Source organism: Chrysemys picta, chromosome 4, assembly GCF_011386835.1.
Source record: "Chrysemys picta bellii isolate R12L10 chromosome 4, ASM1138683v2, whole genome shotgun sequence".
In the NCBI taxonomy this organism is placed as follows: domain Eukaryota; kingdom Metazoa; phylum Chordata; order Testudines; family Emydidae; genus Chrysemys; species Chrysemys picta.
The window spans coordinates 125,914,949-125,939,340 of record NC_088794.1 but is presented as its reverse complement, the minus strand read 5'-3'; the positions used below and the strand labels follow the sequence as shown (position 1 = coordinate 125,939,340).

General features: G+C 44.6%; 2 protein-coding genes across 7 annotated transcripts in view; one reads left to right on the top strand and one right to left on the bottom strand.

The window, feature by feature from the left end:
• LGMN (legumain) overlaps window positions 1–3,570 on the top strand; it is a 41,218-nt gene extending 37,648 nt beyond the window's left edge. For both annotated transcript variants that reach the window (XM_005285439.5, XM_042858633.2), the window contains exons 13-14: window positions 701–768; window positions 2,762–3,570. In XM_005285439.5, coding sequence (XP_005285496.1) covers window positions 701–768; window positions 2,762–2,801 — 108 coding nt within the window. In that variant the 3' untranslated portion in view covers window positions 2,802–3,570. The remainder of the gene's footprint in view (window positions 1–700; window positions 769–2,761) is intronic.
• Window positions 3,571–11,286: 7,716 nt separating this feature from the next.
• Window positions 11,287–24,392, bottom strand: part of RIN3 (Ras and Rab interactor 3) — a 110,985-nt gene continuing 97,879 nt past the window's right edge. For all 5 annotated transcript variants that reach the window (XM_005285434.5, XM_065595642.1, XM_042858632.2 and 2 more), the window contains 3 exons: window positions 23,278–23,409; window positions 19,396–19,559; window positions 11,287–13,336 (listed from right to left, as the gene is read on the bottom strand). In XM_005285434.5, the coding sequence (XP_005285491.2) occupies window positions 13,028–13,336; window positions 19,396–19,559; window positions 23,278–23,409 (605 nt within the window). In that variant the 3' untranslated portion in view covers window positions 11,287–13,027. The remainder of the gene's footprint in view (window positions 13,337–19,395; window positions 19,560–23,277; window positions 23,410–24,392) is intronic.

Sequence of the window (24,392 nt, the reverse complement as noted above, 5' to 3'; positions counted from 1 at the left end):
ATTATTTGGTTCTTGTTGAGTTCACAGACGTAATTTTTTTGAGCTTTACTACAAATAATTACTTTTGCTTCAGTAGTATCTAAGAGTCTCAGTCAATGTACAGTGCCCCATTGTGCTAGGCACTGTACAAACAAGTAACAGAGAAACCAGTCCCTGTCTCAAAGAACTCACAATCTAGGTGTCACACCTGCATAGATGCAGAAAACAGACAAATGGGTGAGTTGAGAGGGCGAGGCAACCATAAAACAGAATTTAGTGGAAAAAGCAGAAGTCTCAAGTCATCACTTGTCTAATCTCTGAAGCATTGACAGAGCGCTCAGCACTGTACATGAGACAAATCAGGTATGCTCTCTGCCTCAAGGAGCTTACAATCTAGAGAGACAATCCAACACAAGGGGAGGCCACATTGGTCTACATTAGAGTTGTGGTTTCATTGACATTGGTTAGAATTATGAGTCTTGCATAAGAAGGGAATCTGCAGTGAGATCTGAATAAAGGAGAGGGATATAAGGACATTGTATGGCTGCAGGTGCAATGAAAAGTGAGAGAGAGGGGTAACTTTGGTCTGATATTAGAATATTCCAGCAAGGATAGAAATCATTGGTGTTAACACGTCTACAAAGCTCTTTTACTTCTAGCTTAAATAAAGAGGGGCTGGGATTTGACATGGAAATGCTTAATGTTCTTTGTTCAATTGCAGTATGAGTATGCTCTGAGACAGCTGTATGCCTTGGTCAATGTTTGTGAAGGAGGATATCCTATTGACAGGTAATTCAGCTTGCAATATCAGCCTTATTTATTGCCTTATACGCCGCGCTGATGAGGTCTCAACTGGAGTTTTGTATCCAGTTCTGGGTGCCGCATTTCAGGAAGGATGCGGACAAATTGGAGAAAGTCCAGAAAGAGCAACAAAAATGATTAAAAGTCTAGAAAACGTGACCTATGAGGGAAGATTCAAAAAATTGGGGTTGGTTAATCTGGAGAAGAGAAGACTGAGGGGGGACATGATAACGGTTTTCAAGTACATAAAAGGTTGTTACAAGGAGGGAGGTAAATTGTTCTCATTAACCTCTGAGGATATGACAAGAAGCAATGGGCTTAAATTGAAGCAAGGGAAGTTTAGGTTGGACATTAGGAAAAACTTCTTAATTGTCAGCTAGTTAAGCACTGGAATAAATTGCCTAGGGAGGTTGTGGAATCTCAGTCATTGCAGATTTTTAAGAGCAGGTGAGACAAATGCGCGTCAGAGATGGTCTAGGTCAGTGTTTCTCAAATGCAGCCACCAGGGGCTTTTCTGGCGGCCACAGCCTTCTGGGCTGTGATTGGGAGGCGGGGGGCAAAGTAGAACCCTCTCCCCCTACCAGTTGCTCCTGGATGCTGGGGCCAGCAGCAGGGGTTGGGCCCTGCCCTCCCCCCCCCCCCCCGGAGTCACCTGGGGCACAACACTGGAGGAGCAGGCAGCAAGTGAGTTCCCCACCTTCCCATGGGTGGCGGGACTCAGGCTTTGGGCTTCAGCCCTGTGGTGGCAGGGCAGCAAGCTCTGTCCTTGGGACTTCAGGCTCCAGGCCTGGGCTCTGGCTGCGCAGTGGCAGGCCCCAGGCTCTGGCCACATGGCTTCAGGCTCTGTCCTTGGACCCCATCCTCCAGCCACGGGGCTTTGGGCTCCAGCTCCCTGCTGCCTCTGCCAGCCCCATCTCCCCCAACCGTCTATCCATGGCTTAATCAGCCCAGGCAGGCCTGGGGACAAATTAAGTCTGCTGTGAAAAGTGATACTTGTATGTTTGTTAATATCACTTTTCACAACAGACTTACTAGCTAGCAATAAATAAATTACAATGATTTGGATGTGTATATGTGCATATTTATCTGGTTATCCTAAAGCTAATCAAGTATTTTAGGAAAAAGTGAGAGAGTGGCCACCAGCAAGAGTTGGTGGCCGCACTCTGAGGCCACCAAAAAATTTGTCCTGAGAACCCCTGGTTTGAGAACCCCCAGGAGTGCAGGGGATTGGACTAGATGACCTCTTGAGGTCCCTTCCAGTTCTATGATTGTTTAAAAAGCAGAAGCTGATAATTTGTAAATGTCTCAGTACTATTAGCTGCATATTTTTTGCTTCTCTGCTCAGTCTATTTTATAAATAGCATTCATAAGGTACAGCTACACTGCACACTCCTTTCAGCAGTGTATAGAGTAAAAACACTACACGCCCCCTCGCACAGGTATAAACATCAGCAGACACAGTGAGGCACTGCTTAGGCAAGTAAAGACACGCCTGAACCCTATGGGTATGAATGCTACACGGCTCTCTACTCCCCAAGCAGCACCTCCCCAGCGACACTGCTATTTTTAGCATTGTAACAGTGCCTCCCCGCTGCTGGAGTCTTTCCACACCACAGGGAAAAGCTCCAGAAGTGGGGAAAGGCTCTGGCAGCTTCCCGCTTCAGAGCCTTTCCCTGCTGTCTCCCTTCACCAGAGCCTTTCACTGACACACTGCAGTGTGGACGCGGCCTGTTTTTCACTGTGGTGTGTAGATACACATATCCTACACTGCCACAAGAGATGTGCAGTGTAGCCGTAGCCTGAATCTTAAAGTGGCAAGACTGTTTTTGAAAAGTCTTTCATAACTAGTCTTTATTTACATTATGGATGCAGATACCCAATGAGTAGATACTAATTTCCATATTTAAAACTATCATATTAAATTAATCTAAATATGGTGACACTATGATGTATTTATAATTGTTGTTCTTGTCTATTGCAGAATACAACTGGCCATGGACCATGTGTGCCTTGGATATTAATGAAAACAGCATTCCCATTAATAATCCTTACTAAATGCGATAGCCTTTTTTTGAAACTGTAATAATCAGGACTATAACTGCATGCAAAGAGAAGAGAAATGTCAACCACTAAAGCAGTTTTAAATAACACAGTGGGAGCTGTGTTGGACAACACTGAACAGATTCAGCACTTAAAAGCCTCCCATTTGACATTATGGATTTTATTGCGTCCCTCTAGCCTTTCGGATATAACTGGTGTTCTACAAAATGCATTTGGGCAGAGTTAGTGTTATCCAGGCAGCATTTGAAATGGAAATAATTTGTTTCAAAGCCCAATGCAGGCTACAGTAGCATAATTTTTAAGAGTCTCCAGTTGAACACTACACGCAGTCTATTGGGGATCCTGACTTTATGATTAAAATTTGATCTTTAACTAATTATTTTGCATTTGAAACTGTTGACGAATACTAATTAGCTTTAAAAAGTGGGGAGTTGATTATTAATGAACTTATGTTTACAAGTTTGCAAACTGGTTGAAAAATGAAGAAGCCATAGTTTGTACATCAAGCTCTAAATCCTTAATGGTATAAAGAAATCAGTTGTACTTGAGAATTATCCAATTTGTAAATTGAATGGGCATAAAGTTGCACTGTTTCCCAAAGAATTAAAAAAAAACCTGTCTAATGCTGTAACTTTTAGCACCATTATGTAAGTGTTATGTACACACAAGTCTGCGAGAAATGGTACAGCACTTGGAATTATCTGTGAATAAAAAGAAAGTTGAATGTTCCAGACCTTTAAGGCATTATGCTGTTGTGTCTTAACAAAAAACCTGCTTCAAGAGTTAAGTAGAAGCTTGTACATTTTGTGTGACTACCTGAAATGAACCTCCAAACTCTACACTTACAACCTGCTTAAAACATCTACACTTTCCTCTCTTAAACAACATCACAAACACTTACTTGAAGAAGCCACTTCTTACTGAGATGTCTCAGTGAGTCATAAGCTGAGACAGCTGTATCAAATTATAAAGTGCTTTGTAATAGTTTAAAATTCCCCATACCTTGCTTCACTGTTCTTCATGTCCAGAGTACTATTGGAGTACTTCTCAAAAGAATACTATAGATTGCATTACCAAAGCGCCATTTGCTGTTCTTGGAAAGGGAATGGGCCTGGGGAAAAAAACTAGACCATTGTTTGGGGTGTGGTGTGGTTGGGAATTCTGGGTAGCCCTTCCCATAGGGGCAGGAGTTGCTTGAAATTCCATTTATATAGGGAGGAGCAAGCTAGAGGCATTGCTCCGCCCTCAGCTTTCAACCACCTCCTGAAGAAAGGGTATAAAAGACAAGTTCCAAAGCATGTTTTAGAACAGGTGATGACAGATGTAGGGTTTGCAAGAATTGCTTTCTGCCTCAGTGGACATGAAAGAAGAATTAAGCCTTCATTCTTGCCTAAACATCAGCTTTTCCCCCTACTTCTTGTTTCTTTTCAGTTGTGAAACTTTTACAGATGGTAAAAGTCTAAAAATAAAAATGAGACCACAGAATTGCAAAAGGCATGAAACATCACTGTCAGCATTATGGCCCCGGGACTTAATACCGTGAGAAGGAAAGAAGTGACATTTGAAGATCACACAAAATAAGCCCCCAATCCTGCAAGCTTTTACATGCTCACAGACCCATATGCTTGTCTGGAGTCCCACTGAAGGCAGTGGGGTCTAGCTGCATAGAATAGCTTGCAGGTAGGGGTGTGGTGAGACCAGCATATTGTGGTAAGCATCCAAATTCCCTTCAAAACAGCAGTGAAAACAAAGACTCTTTCAAACAGCTGTTTGAATGTATACATCAAACTAGCCAAACATTTAAGACCTTTGGGTGCCAGTCTTAGACACACACATTCAGTATATTTCATGGACCCCTGGAACGCGTCATTCATAGCTTTAGCATTATTCTCCAGTGTTTCCCCTTTGTAAAGATACATTTTCTTTAAAGTATTCAAAAGAGCCTTTTAGTCTTCCAGATTTCCTCCTTCAAGGGTTGTATGTTTCTTGAAAAGAGTCAATAGGGTCAGGACCTTTAATGGTGTTTAGGTGCCTAATTCCCATTTATATCAATGGGAGTTAGACACCTAAACACTTCTGAGGCTCTGGGATCAGAGCTCCCCATTTCTCCCAGATAATAATATGGCATCTTCCATCTGAGGGTCTTAATGTGCTTTAAATAAGCCCCATAACAAATATGTATCATATGAAAAATGAGGCTAAGTGACCTGCCAAAGATTACACAGCACACGCTGCCTGGCTCAGCTTTCTTGCCTCTCAACTCTATTTTCACAACTATCCTATACCCAGGTGGGCCTTGTGCCTGAGCAGACATTCCATGATTTGGCACTAATGCATTGGGGGCAGTGTAGAGCTTCACTGCCCCAGGGGAGCAGAACTGGAATGACAAAGCATAAATTTTAGTTTCTTACCTCACATCCATAAACTTTTTTCTGCAAGAATAATTTCCAGAGTGCTATTTTCCATAACGTGGCTACTCATGGTGGTGTAGCACCCATTCCTAAGTAACTAGTATGGCATGAAGAGAACTGTGGGAGATGCACCACACCCCACTGACTCACTGGATTCAGCTGAGTTCTCACCCCAAAAGCACTCAAACCTGCTGATGTTGTTAGGCCCTTTCATAAGTCTTCTTTTTCTTAGCAGCAATTCAATCAAAAACCCTACCAAAAAAAAAAAAAAACTTCACTCATTTATAAACCAATGTAGGTTAGCAGACTCACCATTCTGCCTGACAATCACCAGGGACGGATCCACTCAGCACCAGCATGCCTATGCTAACACACAACAGTTCCCTGTTCACATGAGGGTGTTTTCAGAAACAAGTGTTAAAAAACTAGTTCAGGAGTGACCAAAGTTTGGCCAGTGAGCCATGGAGTTCTACAATGCGCACTGCAGTCATCCTCAGGTTTAATATGTGGCTACAGTTACTACATTTTCCAGTATGCAATGCTTCATCTGAACTTGGAAATGTGGCCGCATACATATTAAAGTAAATTGGATGGTCCCTCTATACACATTTTGTGCAGTTCTCAGCTTTCTGGCAATGTTTCTTGTCCTAAATTGGGCAAAGTTTACATTGCTTGAGTTTAAGCTTTATTTCTTGTATCTTATTAAAGCTATGCAAAGGGTGCCCTCTACGCCTTAAACCTAAGTTGGTTTCACCTCTTCCTCCTCTTATGTTAACAGATGCCTGTATGAAAGTCCAAGGCCGCTATTTCGCAATTGTAGGTTCCAGACATCAGGCTGTTTGTATGGGATCAACTTCACGGCCTCCATTAAAAAGGGGCCCATAGGAAGTCATTTGCGGTGCACAACTTCTTTTCCTGGCCCTAGAAAAGCTCTCTAAACAATGCCGCAGGTTCCTGAGCCCCATCTACTGGCACATTATGTTCTTTGATTCCTGTCCATCAGCTCAACAACAGTGGGGAGCAAATGAAGCCTGTTCCATTCTTCATTTGGTTTCTGTGGTTTACTATTCACCAAATGTTTGACCATGACTTCTTAGCTTGCACTGGTAGGGACAGATGTGCCCTTCACTAGTGGTTGCTGCCACTAGCTACCTCATGAGGGTTGGCATAGCAACTGAGGCAAGGTCCACCGTATGGTGCTGCAGTGCCCTTGCAGCTACTTGAAGCCACTTGTGAGCGCTGAGTGAGTTGTTAGGCTCAGCCCATTACAGGTGTGGCTGGGCACCAGGCAGCCACTGAACAACCCCCTCGCCCCCAAAGTACCCCAGCACATTATCTAATAAATAACTATTGCCAGATATACAGATGCCTCTTGTGTAGAGCGCTCCTGTAACTCCGTGCATTTCCTTAATGCTAAGAAAGGCAAAAGAAACATTCATTTGGAGTCTGTGCATTTTTGCTCCATAGATATTCACAGATGCCGTGTTATTGTTATCTCAGTCCCAGATCAAGATGAGCTGAACTGAGTGTGTTTGTCAACCTAGGGTGCCCAAACCCTACAAACGGCCCCTTGTACAGTCCCATTTAAAGCCAGTGATTTGTAGGCCCTATTCAGCCTGTCTCTGAAAGCCAGATTCTGTCTGGCTCGCATGTGGATGTACCATGGGGGGGAAGAGCCTATGTGGTTTCAGTAAGGGCCAAGCAAATCTTCATCCCTTGTGCTCAGGGGAATTCAGGGGCTGAGTTGCCATGTCTCTGTCACCCCGCCAGGCACTGGCCAGAGGAGCTGTCCAGCTGGACATGGGGAGTAGGATGCACCTCACAAACTGGCCTGCTAGCTGCTATGCAGGGTCTGCATCTCTGGGAGGCATTCTGAGCCCCCAGGGCAGTGCCAAGCCACTCCTGCCCCAATGCAGGGCAATGCCTAAATGGCATTGCTGAGCCTAGTGCTAGCGTAGCTGCTTCCAGCAATTGGCCAGTCTGGGCTAAATCGTGCAATGCTTACTGAGGGAAAAGCCCAATGAGGACTGCAGCATGTGTATGATTATGGGTAATAACAGCCACAGTGCTAAGTCTTACTCTGCTTGTGGCGTATGTTCTATTCTCTCCCTTTCCTGTGCAGGCAATAAGAATGGACAAGCAATCATTCTATGTATTCAAAATACAGCCTGTGGATTAATTTATGATCTGACTATCAGTAGAATGCCTTCCATTGCTTTCAATGGGCTTTGGATCAGGCCCTAAATGACCAGCATGTGTAATTGGGTTAGTAAATTATTGACAGATTGTATTACTGGCTTCACTTAAGCGTGGCACTAAAGGCTTCCATGCATGGAAGGGTTACTTTAAAAAGCTGGGTGCTCTTACAGCCTTTGCTGTGCTCAGCAGGTTTCCCTTGTGCATTATTCCTGGCCTTGCAAGTAAATTATGTCCAAATAGTTTCACAATGTTTCTGTGGAAACTAACGCCTGAGGAGCACTTGGCTGGCTTACACAACTTCACTTGTTCATAGGGTAAAGTCCCCTGAAAGTCTATGACGCTCGGTTGATCTGCTGATCAATCATGTGAGGGCTAGTATTTGAGTCACTTAGTAATTGTGCATTGACTAATCACATGATGGCACTGGGTCATCAGACCAGGAAGTTTCCTTCAGTTAAATTGTCAAGTAAGTTTCTTTTAGGTAAAAAGGAGAATTGTGGAAAACACTAAGCAATAAATAAATAAATAAATAAATAAATCACTTTTAATCCAGTTTCTTCTGTGTTCGCCATATTCAGTACCTGTAACTTCAGCCTCCAGCTGAAAAACAATGACTTTGGACTATCTTGCAGCATGGTGACAGGATGGCCCAAGACATGTGGGCCCAGCTCCTCAAAGGTCTTTAGGCACCTAATTTCTATTGAACTCACTGGGAGTTAGGCTTCTAGATACCTCTGAGGATCTGGGCTGTGGAGCCTTTCCCCTCCTGTTCACTGGTTCATTTCTGACACAGGTCACTAATGACTAGATGTGCTGCTCATTGTAGTGGAAGATGACAGTCTCAGTAGAGAAGCCAATGGACATATGGCCATGTTCACTGAATTTCCCTCTAGCGCTAGCATTGCATCTCCAGCTAGGAAACGACCATCTCATTGGGTCCGGCAAGTCTTAACTGCTTCCTATTACTGCTGGTGCTGGCATCTATTGAAGCTTTAAGCAACAACCCTGAGCTGGTGGTTATGCAAAGCTGTACTACCAACACAATGCCCCTGAGAGCTCCCGCCTGTGCATGGGAATCAAGGCTGTGCAGTGAATGCTCTCTAGTATGGCTGACCAGCTCTGCTTGCTGGGCGCAGTTAAAGAGTCCCACCACACCCTTCCTTGCTGCCTTTGGGGTGGCTGCAGTGCACAGAGTGTGGTGCTAGGGAGTAGCCCCTGCAGTCAGGAAAGTGCAGGGCCTACGAGTGTGCCCAATGGATGTAAGTGGAGGAGGGGGTCACTTGCTCTATCCTTACTTGAGCACTCACAGTCACCTGCCACAATCTGGCTCTCTGTGGCTTGCCTTGAGAGAGGGAGACACTGTGTGTTTCTTGAAATATATGATTTCGTTTTTATTTTTTCATTTATTGGTGACTTAGGGCTTGTCTACCCTGGGAAATTTACTGAAATAGCCATTCCAGAAAAGTTATTTCAGCATAAGACCTCATGTGGACACTCATTCTGGTATAACAGGCTTAAGCCACAAAGTGGATCCACTTTGTCAATTAAACTAATTTAGAAAATCTATTCCAGACTAGCTATTTTGATAAATTTCCAAGTGTAGACAAGCCCTTAAGATGATTTACTCCACTGGAATGGGATCATACTGGCAGAGCTGTGGAATGTCAGGGATGGCACCCTGCAGGACTCAGAATAGACATTTTTCTCAGGATGAAAAATTCCAGAATTCAGGATAGATTGTTTTATTTGTGGAAGACCTCAGGTAGAGACCAAGTAGCCTGTATTTTGCCCTCAAAGAACTCCTCCCTGGGTCTTATTAGTATTTGCTTTAGTGTTGTTTTCATCATTTATATACGGCCTCCCCAAGTGGCCAAGTGCTCTACATACATATAGGAGAGAAGCCCCTTCCAAAGCCCTGAGAGCCTAGAGACTGCACCTACAAGCACTTATCCACCACGTGTAGTAAGCCCTTACTACTGTGAATAGTCTCTTCGATTTCAATGGGAGATATGACACCTCTAAAAATCAAGCCACTGATTGACATGTCTGAATATGGATTTAAGGACAACATTTTAAAAATGACTCATGACATTGGGTTCCTCAATTCCGGGGAGCCCAACTTGCCCAACGTTAATGGAGGCCAGTTTTCAAAGGATGGGATGCTCAGCACTTTCTGTGTCTCACGTTGGGTTACCAAAATCATTACTTAGCTTTGAAAAATCATGGCCTGTGTGCTTAATTTTAGGTGCCCAAGTTGTGCCCTGTGGACTGTGGCAGCTAAGTATTATCCTCCTTAATCTCAAGGTAGCTACGTTGAGTAGGAGGTAGTTTAATGCAGGTGGGATGGGTGGTTGTCTTTTTTCCATACGATTTATACAGATGAGCGTGTATATGGCCATTAATAATCCCATGACACTTTTAGAAAAGATAGGTGGCCCCCTCACCATACTCCATGCACTTGTGCTGTGTTGGGTGTCATTTGTCTGGCCACTGCTGATTATGTTTGAGCAGTGGAATAAATGACTCCAAGATCTACCAACGCTAAACAGCTTATAAAGTACTTTGGGGTCCTTCAGGATCAGAGGAGTTAGGGATTGTAAATTACTGTATGAGATTACAGCTGTTGTGCTAAAAGGAAACCATACCTTGCTGCCATTATTTCACCCAACTTGGCAAACTATAGTGACTAAGAATTTATATATATATATGCAAAATCCAAGGGTTGAGGCAGTAGCTTGTAACCGAGCCTATAGGCTGGAATAATGGTTGTGGAGGGCTATATTACAGCCCCATGGCATGCCCGCTGGTTGGAGGATGGATTTCCTTTCCCCAACTACTGCACAGGATGTGTACATAAAGCCGAATCACTCAGGCTTCATGTGAGTGTCCTGAATTTCCCCCTTAGAGCAGAGAAGAGGTTCCCTCCACCTGCCCCAGATGGAGAAATGCTCTTTTCACTCCCAATAAAGAGCTGCCAAGAGTTTTTCCCCCCCCCAAACTCCAGATGCCAAAGCTCAGCCGTGCCCTGTTCCCTGGGCTGTATTGCAAATAACACCACGTATGCAGCACCTTTGATCCGGAAGGATCCCAAGGCTCTTCCCACGGAGGGTACCAGAAGTGGAGAGTGCCAGCCAATTGCACAACACAAGTGCATGTGTGCGGGGAGGGCGGGAAAATGAGTCAAAGCCTTTGGGGCAAACCTCTCTCATAAATGCCCCTCTGCTATGTACATTGGCCAAACTGGACAGTCACTACGTAAAAGGATAAATGGACACAAGTCAGAAATCAGGAATGGCAATATACAAAAACCTGTAGGAGAACACTTCAACCTCCCTGGCCACACAATAGCAGATGTAAAGGTAGCCATCGTACAGCAAAAAAACAGGACCAGACTCCAAAGAGAAACTGCTGAGCTTCAGTTCATTTGCAAATTTGACACCATCAGATCAGGATTAAACAAAGACTGTGAATGGCTAGCCAACTACAAAAGCAGTTTCTCCTCCCTTGGTGTTCACACCTCAACTGCTAGCAGAGGACCTCACCCTCCCTGATTGAACTAACCTCGTTATCTCCAGACTGATTCTTGCCTGCATATTTATACCTGCCTCTGGAAATTTCCATTACATGCGTCTGACGAAAGCTTATGCTCCAATACATCTGTTAGTCTTAAAGGTGCCACAAGACTCTCTGTTGCTCTCTCATAAAGAATCCCTCAGTGCTGCACATGATATATTTGAAGCCACAATATATTATTTACTCTTTCTAAATGTAATATCACTTTCTCCTGGCTACATAGATCCAAGACTAAATGCATTACAAGGTAACAGACTCGGTAATAATTTGTAATTTTTATGCTCGTTTGGTTGGTGACCAGTACCAAGGATCCATATATATTTATTTCACACACCACAAATACATGCCAAAACTACAGTACTAGTGAATATAGGGACATGGATTTCAAACCTCAGAGAGAACGACTGTATATTGTCATTGTTCAGTAATGAGGCTGAGACCCTTTAAAAAGTAATGTAATAAAAATGTAGTGGGACTTGTGGGCTCTAGCCCACCCCCCCCCAAAACACCGACCATTTCCTCCTTAATGCTAGCTGGATGTAGAAGTTGTGCTGTGTGAACACACTTACACAACCCCCTTTTCTAATCACAACAATGTGTTTTTCCTACAAAAGACACATCAATCAAACTTGGCCTGTTCCTATAATCCTTGGGTTGGGTACTCCCACTGCACCGACAGTTACTCAGATCCTGCATGCATTAACATGAGTGGGAACTTTGGCTGAGTAAGGGCTGTGGGATCAGGCCCATGATGGATTAATATCTATGATTAAGCCAAGGACTCCGATGTCCATTCTTCACTCAAGAAGCAGAAAGCTGGCTTGAGGTTTTGTGTGCTTTTGCATCAGGACATTTTATGGAAAATTCAAGCCTGCAGTGAGATTTCATTGGCAGGTTCTGAGCCCTGGAGAATAGGGGTGGAGAAATCAAAAGGAACTTCAGTAAGTTCAGTCTGCAACAGCATGTACTTACTCCTGTAACAACCTGAAGATACAAAAACATCTGAGAAAATAACAGAAGCACCCAGTACTGGCTGAAAAGGAAGTGATATTTTAAAAAAACTTCTCTGACCATGAGTCCTTTCACTGATCTATTTGAAATCAAACAGGTTTTTTTATAATGAACGTTGCCTTTTCCCTCAGTGTTTTTACACTATCAAGTTATCCACAAATAGGAAGTGATTTTACAATGATCACACATGGAAATAAATACATTTAACCAGACATTACTGTACAACAGATTTGATTAAGGCTATTGTACATCTAAAATGATGGTGACGGAGTCTCAGTCTTTAAGAGGAAAAAATACATTGATGGAAGTGCATAAATTATGCATTTCAGTGAAATGTATACCACACAGAAAGGCTTCTTCACGCACATACAGTATTGGATTTCATGTTCTGTTATTACATGTATTTCAAAGGTCAGTACATATAGCATAACATACCAGGGTACAGATGGAGTTCTGCTGCATGATACAATTCTATGCTGCTGAACAGATCAATCATGATTCATAATTTATTCAAACAGGATGAAATTCAGCCCTGTGCAGGGAATCAGCTCTAGGCACTCAAATCACATAAGTCCTCAAAAATAGGGTTTAAGTTGTGCATAGGCCCTTTACAGGCCTTCTGCATAGGTGACTCTCACCTATATAACTTATAATAGGATAGATACTCACTCTTCTATAAAAACTCAGGAGCAACTGATTAAGTCCATTGTCCACATCCGTTATGAGTTTGTTTGTTGCTATAGGGAGGTTTTGAGGTTTAATACTTCAAGTTTTCCAAAGTAGGAACATTCCTATGAATACTCTGTTTGCTTCTGCAAATGGATTCTGCTGAGAAATGCCCAATAGTGAGACAGCATCTACAACTACTACCATGTCCACCACTGCTAAAAGGCTGAGCTCCAATATGCTCCTGATGTCAGAAGAACTCATAAGATAAAGTGTCTCAGTCTTTCAAAGACTGCAGCATACACAATACAAGAGCAGTTCTGCCATTATAAAAAGTCTGGCTCTTTGATGACTGGAATCTGTGTCTCTTCCTTGCATAGCAGTTTATAAATAAAATGGAAATCTTTTTTGGGTTCGCTCTTCAGAAGATAGGATTTTATATGATGGGGTTGGGCATCGTCAGCAAGCTGCAGGCATTTGTCGTCAACGTAAACAAAGAGCCCATAGTTCTGGGGATCCGACACCTCAAACTTCTCAGCGCATTGTTGGCCTAGCTGCTGAGTTGTCGTGTCTATCCGTGAGGCCATCGTCCGTGTCTGGGCACCAGTCTCCAAAAAGGAGATGGAGATGAAATCCTGCAAAGAAAAATATAGATCTAGATATAACACTCAAGTTCAGGCAATAAGGATAGATTGGATACTAAAGAGGGGCCTGAGATGCCATGTTCAAAAAAGTTTGTATTAGGATTTTGGATCAGACCCAGTTCTGGAGCATTTAAGGATTTTCATTAAGAAAACACAACCAAGGAAATTCACTGTTAGCAGGGCCGGCTCCAGCTTTTTTGCTGCCCCAAGCAACGAAGAGAGAGAAAAAAAAAAAATTCGGCAGCCAGTCCTTCTCTCCGAGAGGGACTGAGGGACCCGCTGCCGAATTGCCGCTGAATACCTGGACATGCCGCCCCTTTCCATTGGTCGCCCAAAGTACCTGCTTCCTGCGCTGGTGCCTGGAGCCGACCCTGACTATTAGACCACTATCCTGTGAAGCGCTTAGCTTTAAACAAGTGATCCACCCCATTGAAGTCAGTGGGCCTGCTCACATGCTTAAAGTTAAGCATATGTGTAAGTATTTTGATGTTTTGGGGCCCTAGTGAGAATCTCCTGCTATGCAGAAGGTGCACGCTGAAATCGTTCCCACCCTCATCTGTGAGACATCATCCAGCAAGAGAGGAAGCAAAGGAATGTGCCATCATCATGAGTAATCCACAAGCTTCTCCTCAAGACATCAAGCCTCACAACCAGATGTCTCACAGGGGCAAGAGAAGACTTGGCTCATGGCAAACCTGTCAGGTAACAACGTGGTGTAGTGTCTTCACACTCTTGCTTCAATAGGGTGGAAATAAATGAATGATTGCTGTGGTGGTAAATTCCATTCAGGTCCTAGCCTCAATAGTCAGGCCAATAATAATAATAATAATTAATGGAGATATCCCATCTCCTAGGACTGGAAGGGACCTTGAAAGGTCATTGAATCCAGCCCCCTGCCTTCACTAGTAGGACCAAGTACTGATTTTGCCCCTGATCCCCAAGTGGCCCCCTCAAGGATTGAACTCACAACCCTGGGTTTAGCAGGCCAATGCTCAAACCAGGGAGCTATCCCTCCCCCCCAGGCCAAGAAAATGATGATTCCATACTTGATTTCTCCCAGGGAAGAATCTTGCATCACAGTTCTAGTCAGTTCATAGCCCCAATGGGAAGCACAAGGTTCAACTTCATTCTCATGAACGAAGATTTAAAAATTCCCCGCCCTTTGGTCAGAAAGTCCTCTGGTCTCCCAGCTCAAGTAGGAAAGCTGAGAAACGTGGGTTATTTTTTAAGATGACCTACTGAAGGGCTCTGACTCTTGAAAAATGAGACTCAGCTCTGAAAAGAGACTGAGTAAAAACTTCTATAGAATTGCAAAGTATTCCTACTAACAGTTCATTTAGACCAGTGGTTCTCAACCCGTGGCCCAATCAGCACACAGCTGCGGCCCATGTGACATTCTCAGGGCCATACAGGTAGTATATATATTGTGTGGCTGTGGCCCACATAACACATAAAAAGCAGAATGTGCAGCCCACAATGGTAAATAGGTTGAGAACCACTGATCTGGAACATTCCCCAGGCAGTAGCGGGCTCTTATCTCCTGTACATTTTCCAGTGATTTGTCCAGCCTATCGTGAAATGGCTCAACGGAAGGGTAATTTGGTCGAATGTCTAAAAGGCAGACAGCTCACAAACAGTGAAGTGTTTTTTCATGGACGTTCTCTTTGTGACAAAGGGAGCACTGGCTAACCCTGGCACTGCCAAAACCGTCCACAGCAACTTCTGTTCACTCTCCACTTTGACATTCATTGTTTAAGGGCTTCCTTATAAATGGATAGTAACTAATCAGGCCTCTCACTGAGAGAAATGATCTTTGCTGCCACCTTGTGGATGAAAATAAGGATTAATGTAAACTGTTTTAAAAATTCATTTTGTGCTTGGGGAAGGTGCTGGGTTGGCAGCATATTTATCCACTGACCAGGTGCAACAACAGGGAGCAGCTACAGAAGCATTGACAGCCTCCCTGCTCGAGTGCCACACCTCTGACTTGGAAGGACATCTAGGGAGGAGAGGATAACCCAATCTCCCTGCCCCATTCTGTCCTTGGCTTCTCTGCCAAGACTGACAAGAGTGCTTATTAGTGTCAACTCTGAGAATGTGTTTTATAATGGGGATAGCTCTCCAAGTAGTCATTGGAGAGAGACAGCCATCTCATTAGTAACAATTGTCAGCCTCCATTGGCATAAACCCTATTCAAGCTGCTTCTTGAGATAACATCACAGTAAGGGAACGCAGCAGCCCTGGGTAGGCTAGTTACTTCCATCTTGTCCGTCTCCAGGACATCCTACAGTCTTTATTTACTCCTGAGGGCATTCTGCACCAAAAAAAAAAATTAAATAAAATTTTGCGCACAATATTTTAAAATTCTGCAAAATTCTGCAGATTTTATTTGTCAAATAAATGTGGAGGTTCCAGCATGGCATTGGGAAGCACAGGCCACTGTCTGCACAGACATGGGAGATCACTGTGCAGCTCCCCCTGGGACACGGACTCAGCAGTGAGGCTGCACCCAACCCTGGCATAGCGCAAGGACAGGGCCTGCCCCAGAAACACCCCGGGGCCCCGCCCCTCTGTGCCAGGTGCACCAGGTGTGGGCAGGCAGGCTCAGCAAGGCAGGATCCAAGTGTGGAGGGGCTCAGTGTGAAGGGATGCAGGTGTGCATTGAGAGGGTTCTGTGTGGGGCAATCTGGGTGTGGACGGCTCAGTGGGGGATCTGGGTGGGATCTGGATGCACAGGGGCTTGTTGGGGGGCTCTCGGTGCAACAGTAATGGGACTCTGCAGGGGGGTCCAGGTGAAGGCAGTTGGGGCTCAGCAGGAGAGGTGTCTGGGTGTGGGAGGGATAGAGCTTGGCAGGGAGGTCGGGGTGTGGAGGGCTCAGTGGTGGGATCCAGGTGCAACTGGTTGGGGCTCAGTAGGATGGGGATCCAGGTGCAGGTGGCTCATCATGGTGGTCCAGGGGCACGGGGAGTGGGGCTCATAGGGCGGCTTCTGGATGCGGGGAGCTGAGGCTTGGCAGGAGGATCTGGGTATGAGGGGGTCTGGATGCACAGGGGTTGGGCAGATGGGGGAGCAGCTCCCTGTACAGGGATCCCTCCCCGTGAGGAGTGATGGGTGCAGGAAGCATGGGAGAGGGGGAGTTTGTAGAGCTTCCTACAGCCGGGGGGAGAAATCTGGGGGTGGGTCTGACACAGCCCCGGATGCTGTGCAGGGGAAGAGGAAGTCCCGTCCTCCCCAGCCCAACTGGGACTAGCAGCTGAGCCCAGCGCAGGGTAGGAGCCACCAGCTGGGTCTTCCCGCATCTCGCCCCCTGCCCCACAGTGGTTTACTTCTCTGCCGGCTGCCCTGGGCACCCGAAACATACTGCTGGGGAGGGTTGCATGACCACTCTTGTAGCTTCCTTTTGCTTCCCCATCAGAAAGTCATTTTTCTGCAGGGAAGCAAAGAAATCTGTGGGGACATACATACATTCTGCACATGCGCAGTGATGCAGAATTCCTCCAGGAGTAAATTTATTACACCACCTACACAAGCCAACTAGAGGAAGTGTTACATGGACGTATTGTACTAGTGACGGAAAACAGGCCTATTAAATAGGGGGTGGAGTGGGCCTTTATTTTCAGTTACACCCTCTTGTACATCAGCTATTATATAATTGGCATTTATGTTCTCTATTCCATCTATTTCAAATAGATCCTTTCCAAACTGTGTTTATGGACACATTCTCCCATCAGTGTGTATAGGTGGTTGTTGATAATGCTAATGGGAATCACACAACAGAATATATCCATTAATCCAGAAGAATATATCCATTCAGATTTTCAGCTTGTCTTCAGAACTCGGACCATATTGCCCTGGGATTAACCCCATTGCCTCTGCCTGTCTGCCTACAGATTTACAGATTCTCCACTCTTTTTTCTTTTCCCTACCTTTAGTGCACCCTCCTTGTAATGTCTTTGAATTCCATCATTACAATAGTAAACCCTTTCGGTTGCCCTAGGGGAATTCCTAGGAGTGACCTTTGATGTGGGGGGCTAGAGATCAGGATCTGGCCCACAGCTCAGATCCTGAATTAGGTCACCAGTGAAAAGGAGTTTTCTGGGTTTAAAAGCCGGCTTGGGTAACTTTATGATCAGTACTGCTGCTCCTCAGGGGCAATGTCTGCTGTAATTCTGTGTATGTGTAATGTCTAATCAGAGCAACCTCCTGCTGTTCGGGCTCCCTACTTCTCTCAACTCTGTCCAAAATTCTGCTGCAAAAATCAGCTTCCTCCTCTGATATTAAAACCAGGCCACGCCCCTGTTGGTATCCCCTCAATGGATTCCACTAGCCTTCACATCAGCCTCACTATTAAGAGATTGTTGGATGCTGCTGTGACAAATATGGAAATTTCCTGACTTATCCCCAGGAGACGTCCATTGTATTTGATGAATGGTTCATGTATTATTGTGGGCCAGGACTGCATGTAACTTCTTGAGGGAGTAGCTGTGGCAGATGTAAGACTTGGATGATCAAAGGACTATACTGAACAAACGATTTTTGGGACTGTACGTATGAAGTGGATTTCCTGGGCTATATGTGGGGGAGGTGAATGCAAATCCCTCACCTTTGATTATGAAAAAAAACAGCCTTCTGAAGCTATGCCCTGAGATGGGAGGTGAGGGGGCATTGTCTGCTGATTACTTGTTACATGAGGCCAAGATCAAAGGCCCCAGCTGTATAGTGGAAAGACAGAGCTATTCGTGAGGGTGCTAGTTCTGAGCTGAGGCTGTTCTGAATTGTTCACCACAGAAAACACCCTTGGTGGGGTTTGAAGGACTGACTCCTAGTAGAGCCCTTGTTTGCATTGGGGAGAATGGTGATCTCTGATAAGCTTATTAGCATGTGTGTAGGTTCTTTGATGGGTTTTAATATGTTTTCTCTGTAGTACTTTCACCTTCAGAGTAAAGGTGCTTACTTAGGGCTGGTCCCCACTTAGTCCGGACTTCGGACTAAGGTACGCAAATTCAGCTACGTTAATAACGTAGCTGAATTCGAAGTACCTTAGTCCGGACTTACCGGGGTCCAGACGCGGCCGGAAGTCTCCCCCCGTCGACGCTGCGTACTCCTCTCGGAGAGCTGGAGTACCGGCGCCGATTGTGGGCACTTCCGGGATCGATCCGGGATCGATTTATCGCGTCTTAACCAGACGCGATAAATCGATCACAGAACATCGATTGCGTGCCTCCGGACCATCCAGTAAGTGAAGACTAGCCCTCAGAAAGATCTGCGTGGTAACCTGTGACTGCTGGCAATTACAGCTGTTCACAGCCTTTGAAGAGAAAGCCTGGCTTGCTGGGAATATTATACAGTATAGGCAGGAAACTGTGCAACCTGGAAAAACACTGGTCAGGAGGGACAGAAACGTGGGTCTACACACTGGAGAAATGACAGCTGAGGAGTTGGGAGCCCAGACTGGCTGCCCTTGAGTGGCCATGCAGGGCAGGGACGGATTTACACCTTACACACCCTTAAGCACAGCATCTTCAGCGCTCTCCGTTTGCCTACAGCTGACTTTCATGTTGCACACAGTTTTAGAGAGGTAAGGCACCCCTAGAATGACAGTGCTGATAGGTACATGCCTACTGTGCCTAACTGGAAATCTGGCCCTGATGGAGCGGGGATACAGATGCAGTTGCCCCGAACTGTGACAGCTGATATCGCTCTCTCTTAGTTCTTTATTTTCATTTCTTTCTGCTCCTCCTCTTCTTCCTCCTGCTCACACCTCCCAGTTCTCACAGCTCCCTTTGTAGCTTTCTTCCATTCTGCACTTCCTTCCTTCTTCCATGGTGCCCAGCACAGAATGTAAGCTCTTGGGGATAAAAACTTTGACTTCCTCTATCCACAGTGCAGTGCCTAGCAAGCAGATGACGTGCACTGAGTAACAGTATTACTAATCGCGGGGAATAATTGCTGCCCCGTGTGAAACCTGGTTTCCAGTTGGAATTTTCATCTGCGTCTCACACTATGAAATCTGCACTCTCCACCACCCCCTTCTCCCAGAGCTGCTGACCTGCACAGACGAGCGGGACGCCCGGGCCTTGTTGAGCGTTCTCCGCCTCTCCCAGCGGTGAATGGAATCCTGCACTTCCATGCTCAGCTGCCGAGTTACTGTTATCTTATCATAGTTCTTGATGTGCTCCAGGGCTCCATAGGTGGTAGTTAAGTAATAGGAACCTACAAAAAGACAAGAAGGTCCCAAAACATCATCACACCTGAATCTACCATGACGTTGTCCTTCCCTCCTCCCTGCTTCTATGTTCATTCACCCATTGTGAATTGGTTAAATCTGAGATTGTGAGCTCTGTGGGGCACGGATTGTCTTTACATTGGTTGTACAGTGGGGTCCTAACCTTTGTTTGGCATGCGTAGGTGTGACTGCACTAGAACTAATAAATAATGATCACAGGGCTCTTCATTCCATTCTGGTTGATGTAGCTGCAGATATAACACATGCTACCTAACCTGCTTGTGTCACTTCCCTCACTCACAACTGGGAAGGAGCAGTGACTGCAGGCTGGCACGCTGTGGGTTTTAATTGATATTTTAAAGTTAAACATAGAATTCATGTAAATTAATACAGCATCCTCTTTCATGGAGAAACCCAAATCACCAACCTTCCCTTAGATTGTAAACTATTTGGGGCAGGGACGGTCCTTTCATTCAGTATTTGTACAGCACCTAGCACTATGGGGGTCCTCGTCCATGATTGGGGCTCCTAGGTGCCATGGTAATACAACTAATAATAATGTACCTGCATACAACTGCGCAGGAATAAGTAACTAGAGTGGAATGAATCATTTATATTTTGATTCCGTGGCCTAAATGAAAAACCAAAAAGTATTTCATTTTGGGTCAAACAGAACATTTTTCAACTTGAAACAAAATCTTTTTTTTTTTTTCATTTAATCTAGGGTTGGGGTTTTTTAACTTTTTTTTGCCTTTTTAAATAAAGCTAGCTAAATGTTGAAATGAAACCTTGTTTCAAAATGAAAACATTAAATATTTTGTTTAAAAATGTTGGAATAAAACATTTTGACTTTTTGAAAAAAAAATTCTCTTTTCCAACTGCAACTATTCATCAAATTCAACCCAAATTTGCAACTAGTTTTAGTTGACCCCAAACTGCATTTTTCAGTGAATGTACTATTAGTTCAAAAGATTTCACCCAGTCTATTAGTAACTAACTAAGAGAGGGAAAGGGTATAATATCTACCTATCCATTGACAATGAGCATATTGCAACCAATCCCATCTATCGTGGAACTTCCTGAAGATCCTAGTGCTTGGAGCACTGGCAGTGCTGGTCTCCAGGCGTATGGTATGCCCAGTGCACTACCAGACAAATTTCTAAAGGGTGGTGAGCCACAGCACCTGCAGCGGGGTCGGGTACAGCATTACTGGTAGGTGCTAGGGAGGCAGAAATCTCTAATGAAAGAGCAAGGACTAGAACTTAGACATTCTAATGTCTGGTTCTGAGCATTCACCACAAGGGGGTAATCGTATGCTCAGTCATCTAGTTTACCATTGAAATCAAACCAATTGTTTCCAGATTTGCCAGTGTATCATTGTACAGTAGAGACAGGCTAAGGAAGCAATTTTCATATATGGACCAGGATCCTGTTTAGACTAAGGTAAAAGGTTGGGATTTGAGACTAGATCAAACAGGTGTTCACTTTCTGATTTGAACGGGGTGGAGCTGAAGTTTCACAAGCTTTTTCTTGAGAGAATCAAAATTGTAGGGGCAGGTTCGGGTCCAGGATTTGAACCCAAATTCAAAGGGATTTGGATTTGAGGTCCTGAGTCTAACACAGGGGTGGCCAACCTAAGCCTGAGAAGGAACCAGAATTTACCAATGAACATTGCCAAAGAGCCACAGTAATATGTCAGCAGCCCCACATCCGCTACCCCCTCCAGCTCCCAGCATCTCCCACCCACCGGCAGTCCCACCAATCGCACCTCCCCCTCCTCCCCAGGCCTCCTGCCTACCGCAATCAGCTGTTTCGCAGTTCGCAGGAGGCTCTGGTGGGGAGGGGGGAGGAGTGAGGGCATGGCAGGCTTGGGGGAAGGGGGAGGGGTGGAGTGGTGGCAGGACCTGGGGCAGAGCAGGGGGTTGAGCAGTGAGCACCCCCCGGCACATTGGAAAGTTAGCATCTGTAGCTCCAGCCTCGGAGTCAGCGCCTATGCAAGGAGCCGCATGCACCTCCGGAGCCACAGGTTGGCAACCCCTGGTCTAACCCATTTCTAACTGGTATCTTTCACAGTTCTTGCTGGCTTCCAGGTTTGTCGTCTCATTCTTTATGAAAACAAATGAAAATATTAAAAGGCTGCAGATGACCAAAATGGCCACTAGATGGCAATTCTGCAACATACATATCCTCCCCCTTCTGTGGGCTCTGTGGGGTCTCTCTAGTGCAGTGGTTCCCAAACTTTAACAACCTGTGAACCACTTTCACTAAAATGTCAAGTCTCGCAAACTCCCTCCTAAAAATGAATATTTCCAGGGATTTTCTCCTTTACCTGAGTATAAATTATAAAAGCAGTGATCTTGGAAATATAAAATTTGTTTTTATGACATGCTTATTACACACTATTTATTATTAATTATTATTCATCATTACAGTATTTTATTACATTATGAAAATGGCAACACTCCAAGATCTCACTTTCCTTACGTAGCTTGTAACACTTTGAATAAGCCTGTTATAAGGCAAGGCTCCTATGTTTCATCAAAGAGTATCAGATGTGAAACAGCATGAAGGTATTTAAGAAGACAACTTGAAGAGTTCCTCCTACACAAGCATTCAGGTCTTGAGCAGTCCAGGCAAACAACGCATGTTACAACAAAGCTTAAACTTATTGTTTTTAAAATTATTATGAAGAACACTAACTGCCTATTTAATTTTAAAACCAGCAAAAAATATCCACTTCCCTTTCCATTTCTTATAAGGAGTCTTGAAGTTTAAATCTCAGTGTGATAGATATGCTTGCTTTGATCTGCTTATCTCTTGGAAGTCCAGGGGCTCTGGGCTGCTGGCTCTATGGGGTCCCTATGGACAGCTCTGTCCGCCATTAGGGAATTTTTTTCCTGAGAACCCTCTGTAACATTTTGTGAACCCCCAGGGGTTCACGAACCCCAGTTTGGGAACCACTGCTCTAGTGCTTCCTCTGATTGTTAATGAAACTCACAGTAATTATCACGGCTGGCCAGACAAATGATGTTTAGAAAACACTTTACTTAAAACAATATTTTCAGAAACACACCAGTCTCCTAGCACAGGAGGCAAAGTAATTTAATTTTCCCTGTTCAGAGAGATCTCCCCACTGCAGTGAATGTTACTCCACCCCCTTTGGACATCACTGGGTATTTATCACTCAGATAACATTGCCAAAGGGGTCAGCTGGGTTACACAAACATCCTGGGGGTTGACAATTAGGCATGATCAAAGAATACCAACCAATTATAGCAAAGGGATCTTTTCTCATTAGAATAATTAAAAGCATTAGCAGAATGTATTACCAAAGTTTATTTTTAAATAGAGACAGTTAAGTTTCTAACACCTGGGCCAAGGTCTTCAAAACGTCTCTGCCTCTTACATCTGTATTTAGGTAGCTAAATTAGTGGTTTGATTTTCAGTAAGGCTGAGCACCTGCTGCTCTAACTGAGGTCAGTGGGAGCTTCTGGGTGCTCAGCATTTTTGAAAATCTGCTGATATATTTAGACACCTAACTTTGGGTCACACATTTTGAGGCATATGGGGGAAGCTTACTCTACAGCTGCCTGACCCTAGCTAGAGCTCTTTATCAATTTCACAAACCCTACATGCATCCTGCAGAGAAGTACGTCATCATTTCAAAAGGGAACATGTTTCCCATGAGAGAAGGCTCTTTCTCACCCTCGCCCAACTGCAGAGCAGGGTCCATGAGCTCCATCATATACTCCACATTCAGAAGCACCTCAGTCAGGTTGCTGCGGGCCAAGACGTACATGAGCACCGGGAGGAAATCATCTGCACCATAAGGCTTTCCTGCAACCAAGAGGAACACACCCAGGTATCAACAGGTTATCCAGAAAGGCGATGGTTCTGATACAGAAGTGCCAACTCCCCATTAAATGGCTCCTACGTGAATAATTTCCTTTGGGTTACATCAGCTAAAGGGTTCATAGCTCAAAAATGCCAATGAAAGAACACTGAAAAATTAAAAATTAAATAACAGTTAAACAAGCAAAAACACCCCCCAACACTAAACTTCAAGCACAAAATATCAGGTTGAAGACACAAAGAAGAACAAAGATTCTTAACCAACTAAAATCAAAATGTGTTCGTTATTATGAAACACAAATAAGAGAGAATTGTGGATAGACACAAAGGCTGAATTCTTCTCTCTTGAAGCTCAGTCTGTTGCTGTTCAAAAGTGCAGTACCTGTGGTCTGAGTTGCTCCCATCAGCAGAGTGGATTACAAACTCGTGTACCCTTTGGGTTCATCTTCATTCTGTGTATCTGACTGTAGAACCGGGGGTTACAACAAAATATGAGACAGACCATGGGGAATAGTGAAAGCAGTATATTGAAAGCGGTTCTTAGTGCTGGAATCCTGCTTTCCTGTTCCCTCAGGAGGTGACTATCGTACCCTGAGCACTAGATTACAATGGATGCCCCAAGGAAGCTGGGAGCCAAGGAGAAGTATTTCTGTATTCAGGGCATTAAGATGTGAAAACAAAGAGCTTTTCTGTAGTACTGGTGATCAAACCAGTTTGGAGACTTGGTTTGGAGACCAGTGGCAGAGCCAATAGCAGAGTGAGGCTGACCAGTGGCAGAGTCAAATATAGTGCCCATATTTAAAAAAAGAGAAGAAAGAGAACCCAGGGCACTACAGACCAGTCAGCCTCACTTCAGTCCCCAGCAAAATCATGGAGCAGGTCCTCAAGGAATCCATTTTGAAGCACTTCGAGAAGAGGAAGGTGATCAGGAACAGTCAACATGGATTCACCAAGGGCAAGTCATGCCT